The sequence below is a fragment of the Vulpes lagopus genome, chromosome 18 (assembly GCF_018345385.1).
Source record: "Vulpes lagopus strain Blue_001 chromosome 18, ASM1834538v1, whole genome shotgun sequence".
NCBI lineage: Eukaryota > Metazoa > Chordata > Mammalia > Carnivora > Canidae > Vulpes > Vulpes lagopus.
This window is the reverse complement of record NC_054841.1, coordinates 18,599,557-18,616,982: the sequence shown is the minus strand read 5'-3', so window position 1 is coordinate 18,616,982 and position 17,426 is coordinate 18,599,557. Positions and strand designations below refer to the sequence as shown.

General features: G+C 51.6%; 1 protein-coding gene across 2 annotated transcripts in view; it reads left to right on the top strand.

The window, feature by feature from the left end:
- The window catches only part of PLCG1 (phospholipase C gamma 1), a 36,239-nt gene that overhangs the window by 5,666 nt on the left and 13,147 nt on the right, over positions 1-17,426 (top strand). For both annotated transcript variants that reach the window (XM_041732412.1, XM_041732411.1), the window contains exons 2-4: positions 15,179-15,331; positions 15,433-15,526; positions 15,684-15,731. In XM_041732412.1, coding sequence (XP_041588346.1) covers positions 15,179-15,331; positions 15,433-15,526; positions 15,684-15,731 — 295 coding nt within the window. The remainder of the gene's footprint in view (positions 1-15,178; positions 15,332-15,432; positions 15,527-15,683; positions 15,732-17,426) is intronic.

Below are 17,426 nucleotides of genomic sequence, written 5' to 3'. Positions count from 1 at the left end.
GGCTCGTTCCAGCTGCTGACTTTTCAAGGTGACACAGCAGCTGGCTGAAAGCAGCCGCTATGGTATCATATTGGCCTATTTCCCCGTGTCTTGCCCTGATAAATGCTATCTGAGCACATTGATTAAAGACCCCTCTCTTCTAGGACGTGCTTTAATGCCATCACCTCAGTATGATAAGACCGGTCTCTGCCTCTCCTGTCACTGTTCGTATCACTCTTCATTAACTCATGGCACCTCTTCCCATTCTGTAATCTTTCCTCTGATGTGGTTTCAAAGAGGTCAGAGATGGATAAGTTGGAGGAAGTGAGACCTACCTAATGTTGCAAACGCCTGATAGGAGGGGATGGGAGACTTTTCCTCCCCGTCTCTACTCCCTTAGAACTGGAGAAGTCAGTGGGGACTCGGAGGAGAGTCTGGGGAGAAATGAGGATGAGAGAGGAGGAGGGGAATGTGCTGGTGCTCCGTGCAGAATGCTTTGTTCAGAGAAGCATGGTCCCCGTGCTTTCCTGGAGGGAACTCAGAGCAATATGGTAACAGATGATAAGACTAGGCAGAGCCAAGGTGATGAGTGGCCTCAAGCAGCTGTTGGTAATTGGGCTCCATATGACTGAAAATTTGTGGCGAGGGTCAGATTTGGGTTCGAGTCTCAGCTCTTCTTGGGACATTGGATGAGTAACTTTAACCTCTCTGGAACTGATTTTCAGCTGTAAAAGTAATTTCTTCCTCACAGAGCTGTATATTAAAATAGTGAAATGAGGTCGTATAGGAGAGTAAGAGATTTCATATGAAAGTGCTGTCTGCACAGCATTTCGCACTCATGGGCAGTTAATAAGTGTTCACTTTGCTTTCACCTTAGCTAACTACAGAGCTCCAGTTCTTTTTTTTTTTTTCTTTCTTTCTTTTTTTAAAAGATTTTATTTATTTATTCATGAGATACAGAGAGAGAGAGAGGCAGAGACACAGGCAGAGGGAGAAGCAGGCTCCCCGTGGGGAGCCCGGTGCAGGACTCCATCCCAGGACCCCAGATCATGACCCAGGCCAAAGGCAGATGCTCAATCACTGAGCCACCCAGGCGTCCCCAGAACTCCAGTTCTTTGCACCACCAGATGTGGCCACTGGTGGCTCTTCTGACAGTCTGGGCTAGAAGTCTGTTTCCTGCTTGTTTTCTTTGTTCTCTCTGTGCACAGAGGGCTGGGGCATGAGGAAAATCCGATATTTCTCCTAGTGTAGTAGAGTTCATGGAACATATTCTCATCTGTGGTGTTGAGTGCTGCCACAGCTCCATGAATCAAGGGAGGACAAAAATGGTTAGCCGTCTCTTACAGATGAGAAACCAAGGCTCCCCCGGGTAAGGTCAAACAAGTTCATGGCAATGCTGGGATCAGAGCCTAGGATCTCTGATTCCCACTACAATATTTGGGTTATTTTTCTACTCTTGAGAAAATGACAAGAAGATAGGACCAGCATGTTTTTTTTATGTGGACAGAGTGATCTGATCTCCACTCTGCCTTCTGGCCCAGTGTGCTGTTTGACTAGCCCAGGCTTCTGTCTGTGGACAAACTGGACCTAGACACTGCCTCTAGGTTATCTGCTGCCTTCATCTTACCTGACACTCCCATCAAGAAGCTTTCCCACACTCTTGCTGGGGATGAAGGCAGCAGGTGATCTGAGGTAGGGGGACAGAAGAGCCCTGCTCTGACTTGTTACTGCTCATGATGATGACTGCACCTGAGCCTCTGCAGGGACCTGGAGACCTGGGGCGCCATGCTCATGGTACTCTGAGAAGGGCCTCTCCAGGATCCTTGATGACAAGTTCAAGTGCATACATTCATCTATCGTGTTGTTTCATTTGCCTGTATTTACTGTGGGTGTGCTTCTGTGTGTTGGGCTTGGTAAGCTGGACATGAGAACTGCAACCTCTGGCTTGTTCAAGTGGTAGTAGGCCTGTGCCCCGGTGTGCTTTATCACTGTAACTACTCTTTCCTTGAAACAATAAAGAACTCCCAAACCCCAACCTTCTTGGGTCTTTTGTGGCACACTAAACAGACTAGACACCGCTGTGCTTCCCTGGCTTTGGACTCTGGCATTTGTTGACATGCCAGGCACCACAGAGTCCAGTAATAAATATAAAGATTAAGATAGGTATAGCCAGAAAAGACAGCAGCAGCCAGACAGAAAAAATATTTACAGGGCCTGGAGAGTGCCATGGAGAAAACCAACCAGAAGCTGTTCTGTCAGGAGAGGTGAGGATGTGCTCTGATAATGAGCAACCCCAGATCTCTCAGTTGCAGACAACAGCTGAGGCTCATTTTTCACTTATACTACATGTGTGTGACCATGACAAGCCACTCCACTTATTCCTAGAGAATGGCCTTAGTGGCTCTGAGTCAGACTCCTGGTGCAGGGCCTAAACACTCGACAAAGTAGGCTGGAGAGGGCTTCGGACAACAGAGGCTGGGGAGACCTTCATTTCCATGGCTTGGTGTGGGCAGTGGCGTGGGTGGCTATGCTATTGTGGCAGATAGACTGCTGCCTTCGTGTCTGGGCTCTCTGCAATAGGTACCTTTGTGTTTAGGCTTGACGTATGCTAGCTGTGCCTCTGCCTAATTGTCATCTCCCTGCTGTGCCCCTCCTTGAGCTGCTCCTGAGCCTAGTTTGTGACAGTCACAGCTCTCTTGCTGTCACCCCTGAGGTAGAGCCTCTCATTGCCTCCTCACAGCATTCTTAGAGCTCTTTGGCTAGATAATGCTGCTGTCTTCACAGGGAGAAGACCTCTCTCTCAGGAGAGGTAGAGAACTATGGGAGAGGGGCCTTGTGTGGATACTCTGGAGTTGAGGGAAGAGGCATTGGGGACGTGGTTGCTTTGGGGAGTCTGTGGTCCCAGGAGATGGGGCTCTGAGAGTCTCTGCTTGCTATCCTCACTTAGTTCTTAACATTCTCCCTCCTCTCCTTGTAACACTAGTTCCTTTCGAGGTGGTGCTTGGCTAGCCTTTAAGAGGCTGCAGTGGCTGTATGCCCAGGCACAAGTACTAGCTCTCTCCCCCACTCATCACCTCCTAGGAACCGGGCCCATCCTGGGGGAAGCAGGGAGGGCTCCTTTTTATAGCCACATGTAGGCTTTGTGTATAGGCTCTGCTGCTTCCTTCCGGGCCCTTCCCGGTGTTGGCGGGTGGCCCTGGCTTCAGCAGGACTCAGGATGCAGAATAAATGGGCGGGGCTTTCTCTTGCAGAAGACTGGCATCTCCCTTTCTGAGCCCCTGCCTGGCACAGAGGAGCCTGGGGTTAGCAAGGTAGAAAAGGAGGTGGCTTGATCTTTGATCCTGGGAGGCTTGCAATCTAGAACATGCAGAAAACCATGAAAGCCGGGAGCCAGCAGGAGACAGCTGTGCTTGAAGTACTATAGAACCTAAGGGTCCAGACACAATCGGCTTCCTCTCTGTCGCAGCCCATCCTGCCCTTGTGGCGTCCCTCCTCCTGCTGCCTGGCAAGCCAGCATTGGTTAGAGAATCTGTACAAAGGCTGTGAGGTGCCTGGGAGCAAGGCGTGGGCATGGTGAAGAGTGGGTGGTCTGACGGAAGCTCCAAGCCCTGGCAGTGAACACTGATGAGATTGGTGAGGGGCTGGGCCACAGCAAGTTTGACCACTTGTTTGTGTGAGATCTAATTCTAACTCAGTAGGGGTGGGCCGTTCACTTTGGGGTTAGCTTCCTGTTTTCTTGGACACCTGGGGATATGGCTGAGCTGAAATGTCCTGAGGGAAGTAGTCGTTTAAGGGATCCCTCCAGGTCACAGTGTCCTTGGCTTAGCCTTGTCCATGGGGGGAGTAGGGCATTGACCACACTGGGCCTTTGGCTGTGAAGCTATGGGTGTGTGGTGGGTGAATTCTAACCCCATGGGACTGAGTGACTTCAGCCTCAAGGCCCCAGGAATGCGGGCCGAGTTCATAGAGTGACTAACCCTGGGAAGGAGAAGAGGAGGTGGCCACAGGTCCCAAAGGCTTTTCAGCCTGCTGGGGGCAGGAAGTCAGCTGGGGTGCAGGGGCTCTGGAGACCTCTTACCCCCATTCCACCTGATGGCCCTCCCCTGTTAGGAGGCAGCTCTTCTCTTCCTACCCTAGTCACTCTACCCAAAGCAGCCTTAGAAACACTGAGCACATCTACCAAGGAGGTTAGAAAGGGAAATGTAGGGACGCCTGGGTGGCTTAGTGGTTGGGTGTCTGCCTTTGGCTCAGGGCGTGATCCTGGGAGCTGGGATCAAGTCCCACATCAGGCTCCTCCTGGGGGGCCTGCTTCTCCCTCTGCCTGTGTCTCCGCCTCTGTCTCTCTCACGAATAAATAAAATCTTTAAAAAAAAAAAAAAGGTAATGTATATCACTTTGTCAAGGATTTTACTCGGGGCCTCTTGAGGCTGACAGTGAAATACAGAGAACATCCCCTCTAATGACAATGGAACACCTGGTGCCTGTACCATTTCCATAAGGATGTCCTGGTCCCTGGCCTGAGAATTGGCCCATACTGGAAGGGTGAAGCTCTGCAGGCTAGAGTGGGAGGCAGCGAGGAGCTTATTGGGGGAGGTGAGGCCAGAAACTGTCTTAAGAGGGTAGAATGGAAATTTACCCTCTAAATTTAATTTTAGGAAATTAAAATCAGGAAGGAGAAGTCCCAAGGTAGCCATTCCTCTTGACAGGGGAGGCAGCTTCGAAGAATCCTAGCTGGGCTTCCTGGGGAGGCAGTGAGTTCCCAATCACCTTGGAGTGAGGTCATCAAGCATGAGAGCCTTGCCTCCCCAGGAAGCAAAAGGAGGACAAGTAAAGTGCCTTGGCTTGGGCTGGCATGGCCCCCAGGGAGTGTGGCCAGATGCTGAAGGGTGGTTGGGCCCAGCAGCTCTATAATGGGAAAGGCCTAGTGGGGTGTGCAGAAGAGGGTGTCTGGGTGACCATACCTTGCCCTCATGACTTCCTTCATTGCTTAGCAGGTCTCCAACCTCCTGGTCAAAGTTGACTCTGCTGGGAGGTTAAGGGCTGGTGCCACCCCCATGCACCCCCACCATCTCCCTCCTACCTCTAAGATGGAGCAGGGTTTGTGGTGGTGGTAACTCAGAAACTGAAGAGGCAGGGAGCCAGGGCTGGCCTGGGGCTTCCCAAAGAGCTCTGCAGAGGAGGCCTCTGCTGTCCCCTCCCTGTTCTCCCACTTTAGCCCCTGTCCCATAGATCTTCAGTCAGAGGCCCCTATTGTTTCCTTGGGGGAGGGAGACCCCATATTTTTCTATCTTCTAATGTATTCCATTTCCTGCTAGGCCCTGAGTGGGGCCTTAAAGCTGACCAGGCGTGGCCCTTGCCCTCAAGGAGCTCACACTCCTTTGGAGAAGATTGTCATTCAGACAGCCTTAAAATACACACAGGGTTCCTACTCATTTAAATGCTTAGTAAACATGGTCGTGACAAAGTCAGTAGTAGAGGGCTCGTCCAAGGATTAGATTGGAGATGGTGAGAGAAAAGGGGATGCTAAAGGATCGTTCTTAAGTTTCCTGTTTATAACTTGGGGGTGATGCTGTTAGCTGACCCAAGAAGTATGGCAGGAGGCCTGGGTTTTGGTGAGAGAGTATTAAAGAGTGTGTTTGAGGGAATCTGTTTGTTTGGTTTAAGGGATTGACTTTGAGGTGTTGTTGAGGCGAGCAGGTGGAGGTGTCAAGTAGGCAGTTGGACTGAAGGAGCTGAAGCTTAGAGGTGAGTACTGGTTGTTAAGAGGAAGCACTGAAATCTGTTGGTGTTGTCGACTGGGAGGAGGTAGAGCTTTGGGAAAGGAGGGCACCTTGGCCTTGGCCTTGACAAAGGCCAGCATGTAGTACAGATAGGCCTGAAGCCCAAGAAGAAGAGGGAAACCAGAAGAAGTCATGAGAGAAGCCAAGAGCAGAGCTTCAAGGAGGAGGGAGGGTATAGTCGACCATGTGGATTGCTCTCAGGGTCAGGAAAGAGGATGGAAAAGTGACTTCCACTCAGTGTTCTTATTCCCCACCTGCCGTAAATATACTGTGTGGGTGTCGGTGGTGGGGAGACACACATTTTATTAGACTTTTGAGGTCCTGGACACTTCTAGGAACTGGCCCTCTACCTGTCCTTAGCTGGGGCCCTGGTACACACAAGATATCTAGAAAATACTTGGGCAACAGCAGCCTTTGGTGGAGGCAGAGGTCAGGGTGCACAGGATCCCTGCCCTGGGGGGCTGACCCACGATGTAACTGCCTGGGGAGTTACATAGGCCTGTGCAGCAAAGCTGGGGCCAGCCCCTGTCCGTACTCCAGCTTTCCCCTGCTGTGGCGTCAAAGGCCGGGGTGGGCTCACTGTCTCTCTCCCTCTTCCATGAAGCTGAATACCCTCCCCTCACCCCCAGCCCAACCACTCCAGTGATGCCTTGGCTTCCATGATCCCCTCTGCCTGACATGTGGATCAGCCCTCCAGACCAGCCTTCTGCAAAGCAATCTGAGAAATCCCAAGGAGCGCAGTTCACTTTCTCTGTGCTCCAGCACCACAGACATCTCCCTGTTGTTCCATCTTTGCACGACCTCATAGTTATCTACTTCCCCATCTGTTTCCTCCACCAGCCGGGGGCTTTTCTGAAGGGCAGGAACTCAAGTGCCTTATTGATCTCTGTTTACCCAGGACCCAACCCAGGGCCTGACATCAAGGAGATAGGTGCCTGGTATGTGTTTGAGTAGATGATGGAATGAATGAACAAGCATAATAGGCAACTGCTCAACTCTCTTCCGGTTTTGCATTCTCTGGGTGGGGCCTCCTTTCCCTTCCTTCCTTTGGGACCTGGGCATGCTGTTCCCACCTCTGAAATGGGTGGGATTAGTCTAGTATCATAGGCAAGACTGCCTGGGTAGTGTGAAGGCTCTGGGGCCATGCAGAGGGTCCCAGTTCTGCCATGAATCACCATGTGACTGGGTCAAGACCCTTTGGAGCCTCCATTTTCTCATTGCTCCAAAGAGGAGATTCATCTAGAATCTAGACTCTAGATGAGTCATGTGCTGGCAAGGATCCTTTACAGCTGTAACCTGAAGCAGTTAGTATATACAGGTTCAAGGTCCCATGTAGGAGGACCCTGCAGACCTCCATCCAGCTGTCTGAATGACTTTTTCCTGTTTATCAAGGTGGGAGAAGGCCCAGATGCTGGGTCAGGCCTGGCTGTTCTTCTCAGTCAGGTGCCGAGGGAGAAGTGACTGAGGAAACCCCAGCCAGAGAGGCAGATGCTGAGCTCTGCCCTGGTACACCCTGGACTCCCAGGGTTTAGCCAGATTTTCCTTGTGTACACCCTGGGAAGGGGCTGTGGCCTCTCTCCTCTGCTGCTACACAGGAATAGGAAGGAGATAAGTCCCATCCTCACCTTTTCTTTGTTTCATGACCCTCTGACCCCAAGTCTCTCCGCCAGGAACCTTGTCTGTAAAATGGAGATAGGTAGCTACCCACCCTCCACTTTTGACTTTCTCTGGTGAGATCTGGGAGCTGCTTCTGTTTCTGTTGGAAGGGAAGGTCATAGTCTCAGAACAGAGAGGGAAATGGACGGTGGGGAGTGTGTGCGTGGGGTTGGGGGAGTCTCTTACTCCTTCCAGAGGCCTTGGGTAGCATAGGAACCACTGGCGCATCCGATGCCACTGCTTCCAGCTGTGCTAGGTTCTTTTCCCACCTGTGTCTAGGTTCTGTCCTTGCTTCTCCTTGGGTTACTGCCATCCTTTCCCTTCACAGGTCTGAGGGCTCTATAAAAGCTGTATCTTCTAGTTGGTACAGCTACTCTGGGGGCAGAGCCCCTTTGTTTTTGGCTCCCTCTGAAGGGGGCTCTGGGGTGCAGTGTCTGCCCTACCCTTGGGGCACCGTGCAGGAACCTGTTTGTAGGGGTGGCAGGGGTAGGGGGCCAGGAATTGGCCACAGAATATCACTTCCCCATGTGGCTTCCTTTCTCCAGTTGGCATCCTCTCAGTGAGAAGGCTCAGCTCCATTTGTGCTCCCTCACCCTGGGTGTGTAGTCTTTGGATGATGAAAGGTAGCTGACTTGAGGGGTGGGGCAGCTGGGAATGGTGCATCTGTTTACCCCAGGCTGTTTGGAGAGGGTAATGATGAGAGAGCATTTTGGGGGAAGACTTTTTAAGATTTTATTTTTAAGTAATCTATATACAACTCCAAGATCAGGAGTCACATGCTCTACTCACTGAACCAAGTGCCCCATTTGGGGGAAGATTGCACACCTCTCCTGACCCCTGGGACTTGCTCTCCTAAATCTCCTGGTGGCCTTGCCTTAGAGCCAAACAGAGCAAGGGTGCTCAGGGAGCAGTGCCTTTTCTGCTCCTCAAAGCTCCATTAACTTCCCATGGTTCCCACTAGCTGCAGAAACATATGTGTGGGGACTTCCCAATGTTTCCAGATTGTCCTGGCTCTCAGAGGCCATACCCCCTGCCCCCAACTACGACTGGTCCTTCTTTTTGCTGTCTCCATAGTAGACCTCACCAGCTCCTGCATTTGTATATTTGTTGTAGCTCCTCTGCCTTTGTTGCCCCCACTGTACCACCTCTTCCAGGAAGCCATCCCTGATACCATCTTTGAGAATTTGTGGCCTTTGCTGCCTTTGTTAGATAATGAACTCTGCAATCTTAACTCATGTGTTCATTCCTATTCCTTAGCACTCTGTATACATTTTGGGAATGAAGAGAAGAGTCAAATGTAGTTTCTTCCTTTAGGAGCTAGCTCACAGGCCAATGACCTAGATATCTGGCAGCACTAGACAATGGGACAAGAATGGTGGAGCACCAGGTATACCACTGGCCTGGGCCTGACAGAGACTTACATGAGAAGATGGGCCTGGCAGGTGTAGAGGCTTGGAGGGAGTAGGGTAGGCTGAGAGCTGAGGGGCTGGGGTCCTTGCAGCTCGTTGCCTTGATTGGACCTGGCCCCTTTTGAGGAGGAATAGGTTTTCCCTACCTTCTCCCAATGCGCTCTGCGGGGCTGGGCACACAGACCTGGAGAGGACATCAATTAGTTTACATACTTTGTAAAAGGAAGATGCTCTCTTAAAAATATTTCAATGAAACTATGTTTCGTGTCCAGAAATTTGTGATATGTGCCACTTCCTTCTGGTTTTTTGCTGTGCTGGTGGTGGTATTTTTGGCTCTATGTTCGTTTGCGGGGGACGGGCGGGGGCAGGGGGCTAATTTTCAGTATGTCCTCTTGTCTCTTTCTGGTGATACTGCCTTATTGTCTCTTCCTGATATCTCACAGTTGTCCAGGGAAGAAGGGGCTGGTGAAGAGTGGTGATGTAGTTTTGCAGATGAGGGAAATGAGGCTCAGAAGTGGAGCTGTGCCTCCCACCTGTCTTGCCAGTGCTCTGTGCTCATGGTTCTCTGTACCTTCTCCTTGTCTGAGAGGTGGTTAATTGGCCAGGTTTGGAGGACCTCTATCTGTGTAGGGCTGTTTGGAAGGTGCCTTCACTGGGGGCAGGGGATGCTGGGATACTGGTTCCTGACCAAGAAATGTGGGTCTAATTTAGAATCTTGGATTTGATACTGGGCTCCCTTCTAACCCTTCCAGGGCCTGCCATGGTCAGAGTCTGATATGGGACAGGATTGGCTGGCTCTCACGAACCATAGTCTTTAAGATACCCTGGAAAAGACTTGGTGCCCCACTCTTGCTACCCCCTGTCTCTTCTTCCCTGGGGTTCCCGTTGTCCCAGGACTTCCCCTGGTCTATAGGAATGCTGCTTCTGTGCATCTCCCTGCCATGGCTATCCTGATGCATTGGGCAAGAGGATGACTAGTGGGCACTTGTGGCTCAGCCTGATACCTGGGAGGGGTTGAGAAACAGGATTCTAAAACCAGAAGAGCCCTACCCTCAGAAGAACCTAGCATAGGTCATTGTCTTCAGTCCCTTCACAGACTGCAGACTGGTTGCCTGCCATTGAGCTCGTCCCCTTCCTGGCACCCTGTCCTCTCCTTACCTAGTAGAGTGGGTGCTGTCCCAGGCTTGGGGACCTACTTTTTCCTTTGAAAGAGAAGTCCTGAGAGCAGCAACAGTACTCTTTGCTGGGTGGGAGCCCACCTCCCAAAGTGCTTGGGATCATTTGTGTGGCTCAGATGAGGAAACTGAGGCTCTTAAAGGGAAAGCATCTGCCGTTACTAGTCCATCCTGAAGGCAGTCTCTCCAGGCCTGACTGACCTGGGCACTCTGCTTTGAGTAACTGCTGATCTCTAGTCTCCATGGTCTCCGACAAGATGCCTGTCCCTGGGTCAAGAGAGGAGACAAGGGAGGATTTCCTTGCCTGGTCATGCAAACTTTCGTTTTGCAAATACAGTCTTGTGGCATTCTGCCTCTGTGCTTAGAGCTGGCCCCTGCCACTAGACTACAGGAGGCATGTTTCCTTCTGCCTAAAAATCAAAACAGAAACCAATCCAAGGTTGGGGTGGTCAAGGCAAGACAGGCTTGACCCTTCCATGTGACTATCTTTATGTAGTTGTATGTAAATGGTTAATGGCTGTCCCACCCCTAACAAAAACCTTCACTTTTTATCCATGACCTGCCGGAGAGGCCCAGCTATATGTTTGGAAACAGGATTTGAAAATTTATCTTTGTGATTTCATTTTTTTTTTTAAGATTTTATTTTTATTCTTGATAGAAAGAGAGAGAGAGAGAGAGAGGCAGAAGCAAGCTCCATGCGGGGAGCCCAACGCGGGACCCGATCCTGGGACTCCAGGATCACGCCCTGGGCCAAAGGCAGACGCCAAACCGCTGAGCCACCCAGGGATCCCCAATCTTTATGATTTCAAATCTGTTAGTCCCGTTCTAATACTCCATCATATGTGAGGTGGTAGGGTGCTGTGGCTACAGCTGACTGGGTGCTGCAGGCTCAGGACGTGGCCTCTGGCTTAGAGCATGTCTGCATGCACTGATCTGAACTCTGGCTTCTGGAGCCTCACCCCTTCATGGTGCCCCATCCCTGCAAGACCCCCGTTGAGCTAGGGAAATCGTTGCTTGGATTCCTTCCCTTGGGCTGAGGCAACCTCTCCTCGGTTCAGGTGCACCTCCAGCAAAGCCCTGGCATGTGGCTGCAATTATCCCCCTGTTGCTGGCTTGTCTAGGCTTCATGTTGATGCACTAGATGCACAGGGGTCACACTCCTTCAGACATCACTGGGATCATTGATTCCTGCAAGGCCCTTACTGCAACCCTGTGAGGCAAGAGGAATTCCAAGTTTGCTGTTGGGGAAATGGAGGCCAAACGAGTGAAGGCTTGTTTAGGTCTGCACAGCCAGGATTGAAGACCTGCATGGTTCTCCTCTGCTAGGTGTGAGCAGCCTTCAGAAAGGGGACAGTTAGAGCAGGCTTCCTGAAGGAGCAAGAGGAAGCAGCTTGTCACCAGGACCCTCAGGCTTCTGCCCAGAACACCAGGCAGCCTGGCCATCAGAAGGTCCTCAGCTCTCAGAGCTGGCATGGGATGCCATTCCTGGCCCAGCCTGAGTCATCCCTCATTACCCCAAAGCCTCTTGAGGAGGACTGGTCTCTGTATCTTCATGAGATTGTGTGGGTGATTAAGTCTTTTTTTTTTTTTTTTGGTGATTAAGTCTTGTGTCTACCATGGCCATGCTTGGTATGGTGATACTCATGCTATTCCTGAAGCATGGCCCTCAGGGACCCAGTCCTTAGAGGAATGAACACACCATGCCTCTGGATGGGCTGAGCTGGCCAGATGGTGCTGATGGGATCCTAGGCCCTCTCAGATTGGGGTGAGCTTGAAGATGGCCCTTTGACATTGGTCAAGCCCTACACTCTCTTCTGCTACGCAGGAGGCTAGCCTGGCTCCCTGGTTGTGGGAATCTGCCCTTGTCCCTCAAAGAGTTCCCCTGTCTCACTTCCCTGTCTCCAGCCTAGCAAGGACCTCTCAGTACCCTGGCTTTTCTTTTCCCCAGTGTTCCTTGAACGTTGTTTTCCCATGGTTCTGAGTGGGGAACGAGTGCTGGGTCACAGGTCTCTGGGAACAGGGTGCTACTCTCTTGTTCTTCTAAGCAGTTCTCTCCTCCTGAAGCTCCCAGATCCTGGGAGGGTCTCTGTCTCACTGCAGTTCTTTTTTTTTTTTTTTTTTAATTAATTTTTATTGGTGTTCAATTTACCAACATACAGAGAAACACCCAGTGCTCATCCCGTCAAGTGTCCGCCTCAGTGCCCGTCACCCATTCCCCTTCACTGCAGTTCTGATTGAGATAGCTAGGGTAGCTTGGCTTCCCACCCCCCACCCCCAACCTATTCCCAACTAGGGCAGAGGCCATGCCTGTCCCAGGGAGTGTCCTCCCCTGATGGCAGTCCCTGGGGGACCAGCCCTGGCTCTCTCAGGAAAGGGGACCCTTCTGTGTTTGTCTGGGAGGCAATAGGATGGAAAGTGGGGTTGGGAGGTGGCACAGGAAATGGCTTTTAAGAGCGTAGTAGAGCATCTCACCCTGATGTCACATCCTTTCAGCTTGCCATTGGCTTGATGCGCTTCGATGGCATTAGGACCAGGCTGGCACTTCATTATGGGGGTCAGGGGTACAAGGGACCAGATATGGCCAAGCAGGACCTTGGGAAGCTTGGACTCCTGGCCTGGACCTGCTCTGGACCTGTTTGGTTCCTGTCTTGAGCAGGAGCCTGATCTGCCTCCAGCCTGGTGTCATAGGAATGTGCCCAGAAGCACAGGGCAGGCCAGAGGTTCTCCTGGGACCTGCTGGCAATGAGTGTGTGTGTGTGTGTGTGTGTGTGTGTGTGTGTGCGCGCGTGCGCAAGTGTGCATGCATGCCTGTGCAGCTACATGTGTCCTAACCTCAGGCTTTGAACTGACCTCTAGCTACCTGCCAAGCAGTAGCCATGTCATGGGTTACTTCTAATGATGGACAGGGAACTGAGAGGAGGGGCCCAGGCTGTGGAGCACTCAGACCCCGGCCTACATGCATTTGCGTTTGTGAGGTTGTGTGCCTGTGTGAGAGGTGTGGGAGGGGATGACAGCAGCTCTGCACCGGAAAAGCATACTGGTTTCTGTTTCAAAGGGCAGGGTTTGTGGTTATTCTGCAGTTTCTGATCTGGGCATTTCCCCTGTTCGGCTCCTCCTTCCATCCTTGGAAACTATCTTCTCGGGCTGCGTTTTTGTGACTCAGTTCCCCCCACTCTCCCTGTTTCTACCTGAGTGTAACTTATTTTTAAAACTTGACTCCCATTTTGTAGCCCCTCTTCTCACCTGTGTGCCTACTTTTTTCATTTGCTTATTCAGTCCTTCAGCCAGTAATGCACGGGCCCTGCCTGGCCTGGGAGAGATGAGGAATGTTCACACATGTGGTGTCATGAGGAGTCAAGGGCATGATTACTGCAGGAGGGTGCTTCTGAGTTGGGTCTTCGGTGGTAGAGAATGGAGCCTGAGAGGTAGACAGTCCACCCTTGGGACCAGGATGAAGTGGGGGACACGAAGCACTGGCTGTTCTTGCCCTTGGTCCAACTTAGTTTAGATGGAGGAGAGAAGATGAGAGGGAAGAACTGGGAATGAAAATCACTGATCCTCACCAGGAAGGCTTTGAAGGCCTTAGAAGGAACGTATTCTCCTTAGTAAGCAATCACAAGAGGGTCAGAACAGTGTGACAAAATTTTCAGAAAACTTAAGAAGGGTGGCTCATTGGTGAAGAGGACTGGGCAGGGGCAGGGCTGCTGGCAGGGAAGGTAGGGCTTTCAGTGGGAAGACCAGGCCTGAGGGGTTGATGAAGGCAAGGGAGCAAGGAGAGCAGGGTCCAGTGAGAACCAGTAATGTTGTGGTGGGGAGCTGGGGTTGGAGCTAGACACAGTGCCTCTGAGGTGGGCTAGTTGGAGCACAGCTGTGGCTAGAAGGAGTAGGAAGAGAGCTTGGAGATTTGGGCCCTTTGGGACATTCTAGCCAGGGTCATACACAATTTGGGCTAGGAGGGCTCTGCGGTGGACGCTAGCCAGGCAATGTGCTGGCACTGCTCCTGGCTCCAGATCTTCCGGGCCAGTCTGGTTTGAGAGCATTAGAAGGGGCTCTGGTGCCAAGGGAGTACTCAGGAAGAGTCCTCTCTGGTGGCTCATCCAGGTTTCTTCTGTTTGAACAGCTTCTCCCTAAATCTGTCTTGTCTCTATCTGGCTTGGAAAATCTTCCCCCTGTCCAGGATCTCAGCCAGCACTGGGGGATCCTGTGGGTGATACCTAGCTCCTGCACTGAGCTCCTATGTGCCATATACCGAGCTGGACACTTTGTTGATCTTACCAGCACCCTCACTGTTATTTGTTACCTGTGTTAACAGATGAAGGTGCGGGATCAGAGCAGTTATCACTGTGTTATCACACAGCTAATGGTAGGTAGACCTGGGAGTCTGGTCCCAGAGTCCATGCATATTTTTTCTACCACCCTGCCTTCTAGAAAAATTCAGTTGACTTTATATATGGTAAAACTGAGACTAGGAGAAGTTAAGCAAGTCACTTAGCATCATTTCCCTTGTTAGTGGACATGGCAGGTTGTCTGCCATTCAGCCCTGTGTGCTTTCCCGATCTGTGCTGTGTGAGGGCAGAGGAGCACATGCAGGCCCTTTGACAGCCAGGATCAGGAAACTTACCTTTGGATAGCCACTGCCTTGGGGGACCAGGCCTCTTGCTGAGACTTGCTCAATATTTTTTGGGGTGGTGGGCCATTTCAGGGGGGTATCAGTTCTCTGGGCTTATCCCTCATTCCTCCCATGGATCCTGAGACATCCTTGGATCTGCCTTGCCCTACCTTTGGACTTTACAATTTGGTTTGTGTACTTTGTGTCAGGAAGTAGTCCTCACAGAACAGCTTTATGCCCTCCCCAGTTCTCTTTCTCGAGTCTAGCCTTTATTCAGGTCAGAGAGATCTGCCTCCATTCTCAGCAAGGGAAGGTACACAGGATAGGGGTCCCTGCTCTCCCCAGACAGCTCAACTTCTAGCAGAGGTCTGTCTTCAGACTCAGCCTAGCTCTCTTTTATCACCAATGGGATGGTGAGTACTCTTGGCTCTGCTCCTTGATGAGGTGTCTCCCTTTGTGGTCCTTCCCTAAGGGAGAGCCTGGGAATGAGTGAGGAAACCAGGCTGCCCTCATTTCAGCACTGACTCAGAGACCCCAGCCTGACCCTGGCTTCTCCTCTACCTTCCTAAGTTGACATTCGAGAAATCAAGGAGATCCGCCCAGGGAAGACCTCACGGGATTTTGATCGCTACCAAGAGGACCCTGCTTTCCGACCAGACCAGTCACACTGCTTCGTCATCCTGTATGGGATGGAATTCCGCCTGAAGACTCTGAGCCTGCAAGGTAGGAGTCAAGGTGCTGGAGGAGGCTTTACTGGCTCTACTGGCTCCTGGCTCAGCAGGAAGCGTGTGTCCTCAGCTCTGTTCTTTACCCCTTGATCACAGCTACATCTGAGGATGAAGTGAACATGTGGATCAAGGGTTTAACTTGGCTGATGGAGGATACTTTGCAGGCAGCCACACCTCTGCAGATTGAGAGGTAAGAACTGCTTCTGACATGGTTAGGGTTAGGGGCATTAGGTTCTAGGGAGCAGAGCCAAGGACACGGGTCTTTGTGCCCAGGCACTGCCTACTGACCTCCCCAGACCTAGTCTAGCTGGAGAATCAGTTCTCACCTCAGGCCTCTCTCCCACCAGGTGGCTGCGGAAGCAGTTCTACTCAGTGGATCGGAATCGTGAGGATCGGTAGGTTTGGGGCTGTGGCTCTAACCCAGTTGGTGGGTTGGGGCAGCCAAAACAGTAGCTGTGCCCTGAGCAGCTGCCTGGAGAGCCAGAGGACCTAGGGGGCCTACCTCTAGTAGGGCTGGTGGGGGTAGGCAAGTGATTCTGGCACAGATAACTTCCTGCAGAAAGGCCCCTGTGATGGCCTTAGCACACATTAGTGAGGGAGGCCAAGGAGAGAGACAGGAAATGCAGAGTGGCTCTGGGTGTCCTGCAGAGAGGGTTAGCCTGGCTTTAGTGTGGGAGAGAGTGCCTGGAAGCTCACAGCTTTGAGGCTACTGTGTGACAGCCAGAGGGGCCAAGAAGAGATAAGGGACAAAGATCAGTTCATGGTGAGGGCTTCTGACTGTTGCCGTGAAAGAGCTGGAAAACCACGGAGGGTTTTGAAAGGAAGTGTCCCGTGACCGGACTTTGGTTGTACAGGACTGCCAACTGTTGCTGGGGAGTCCAGGGCTTGGCAGATCTGGTGAGCTCGGGCAGGCAGCTGCTTCAGCATTTTGGGTGGAAGATGAGAGGGTTTGGGTCAGGGTGGAGGGTGATAGCCAGTGGTCAGATTTGGTCTGTACCGTATTTTGAAGGTAAGAGTCCAATAGAATTTCTTAACATTGATTTTGGTGTGCAAGAGAAAGAGAGCAGTCCCAGGGTAACAGTAAACTTTTTGGCTGGAGCATCTGGAAAGGTGGAGCTCCATTGACTAAGATGGGCAAGGCCATGGGAATAGCACATCTGGGGGAGTTTAGGGGTGGGATACATTTGAGTGTTAGGTTTTATGATGCCCTTAGACATCCAGGTAGACACGTTGCCTTGGCTGGTGGGTAGTGTGTGTTTAAGGGAGAAGTTGGGGCAGGAGATGTTGCCTTGGGAGCATAGAAATTATCCTTATATATAGGCCATGAGGTTGGGGATCACCCCATACTGGTAGCAAGAAAAAAAAGAGGGACAGTAGCTGATCCCAGGTCACTTGGACATTGGGGATCAGGGAGGTAAAGAGGAGCTGGCCAAAGGAAGTAGCAGCTTGTGAGGTAAGAGAAAAGCCTGGAAGGTAGAGTTTGGAAGTTCCAGGAGGGAGGGAGTGGTCAGCTGTGCCAGGCATTGTCAGGTGTATTGAAGACAGGTACCCCTTGGACTTGACAGCGCAGAGGTTGTTGGTAACCTTGAGGAGAGGGGAAGGCAGTTCAGGGAAGGAAAGGGAACATGGATGGCTCCCTCAAGGTGCTGCTGTGAAAGAGAGCAGAGAAGGGAGGGGTAGTTGAAGTGATTGTCAGCAGAGTCAAGACAGGTGTTTTGGTGGAACAGATAATAGCTTGCTTGAAATGCTGATGGCATAGAGTCCACAAAGAAAGCATTTGGTGATGCAGCAAGTTTCCTAACCTGCAAAGGAAGGACCTGACAGCCTCCCTCCTGGGTGCCTGCACAGAGCAAGCACTTGCTGAACCACAGTTGCCAATAGCAGCCAGGAGCATACAGTGTAGTACTGAGTTCTGGAGGGGAGTTTTGATACTGCCTGCCAGGCTCTTGGGCACGACAGTGGGGGGCACCCTCTAGGAGAGAAGGCCTCCCTTTCCCCCATCTGTTCCATCCTTTTGCCAGGCCCAGCAGTATGCTGTGGTCCCACATCCTGGGCAGGGCACTCTGGAGGGCAGGGACACTTCCTTGTCA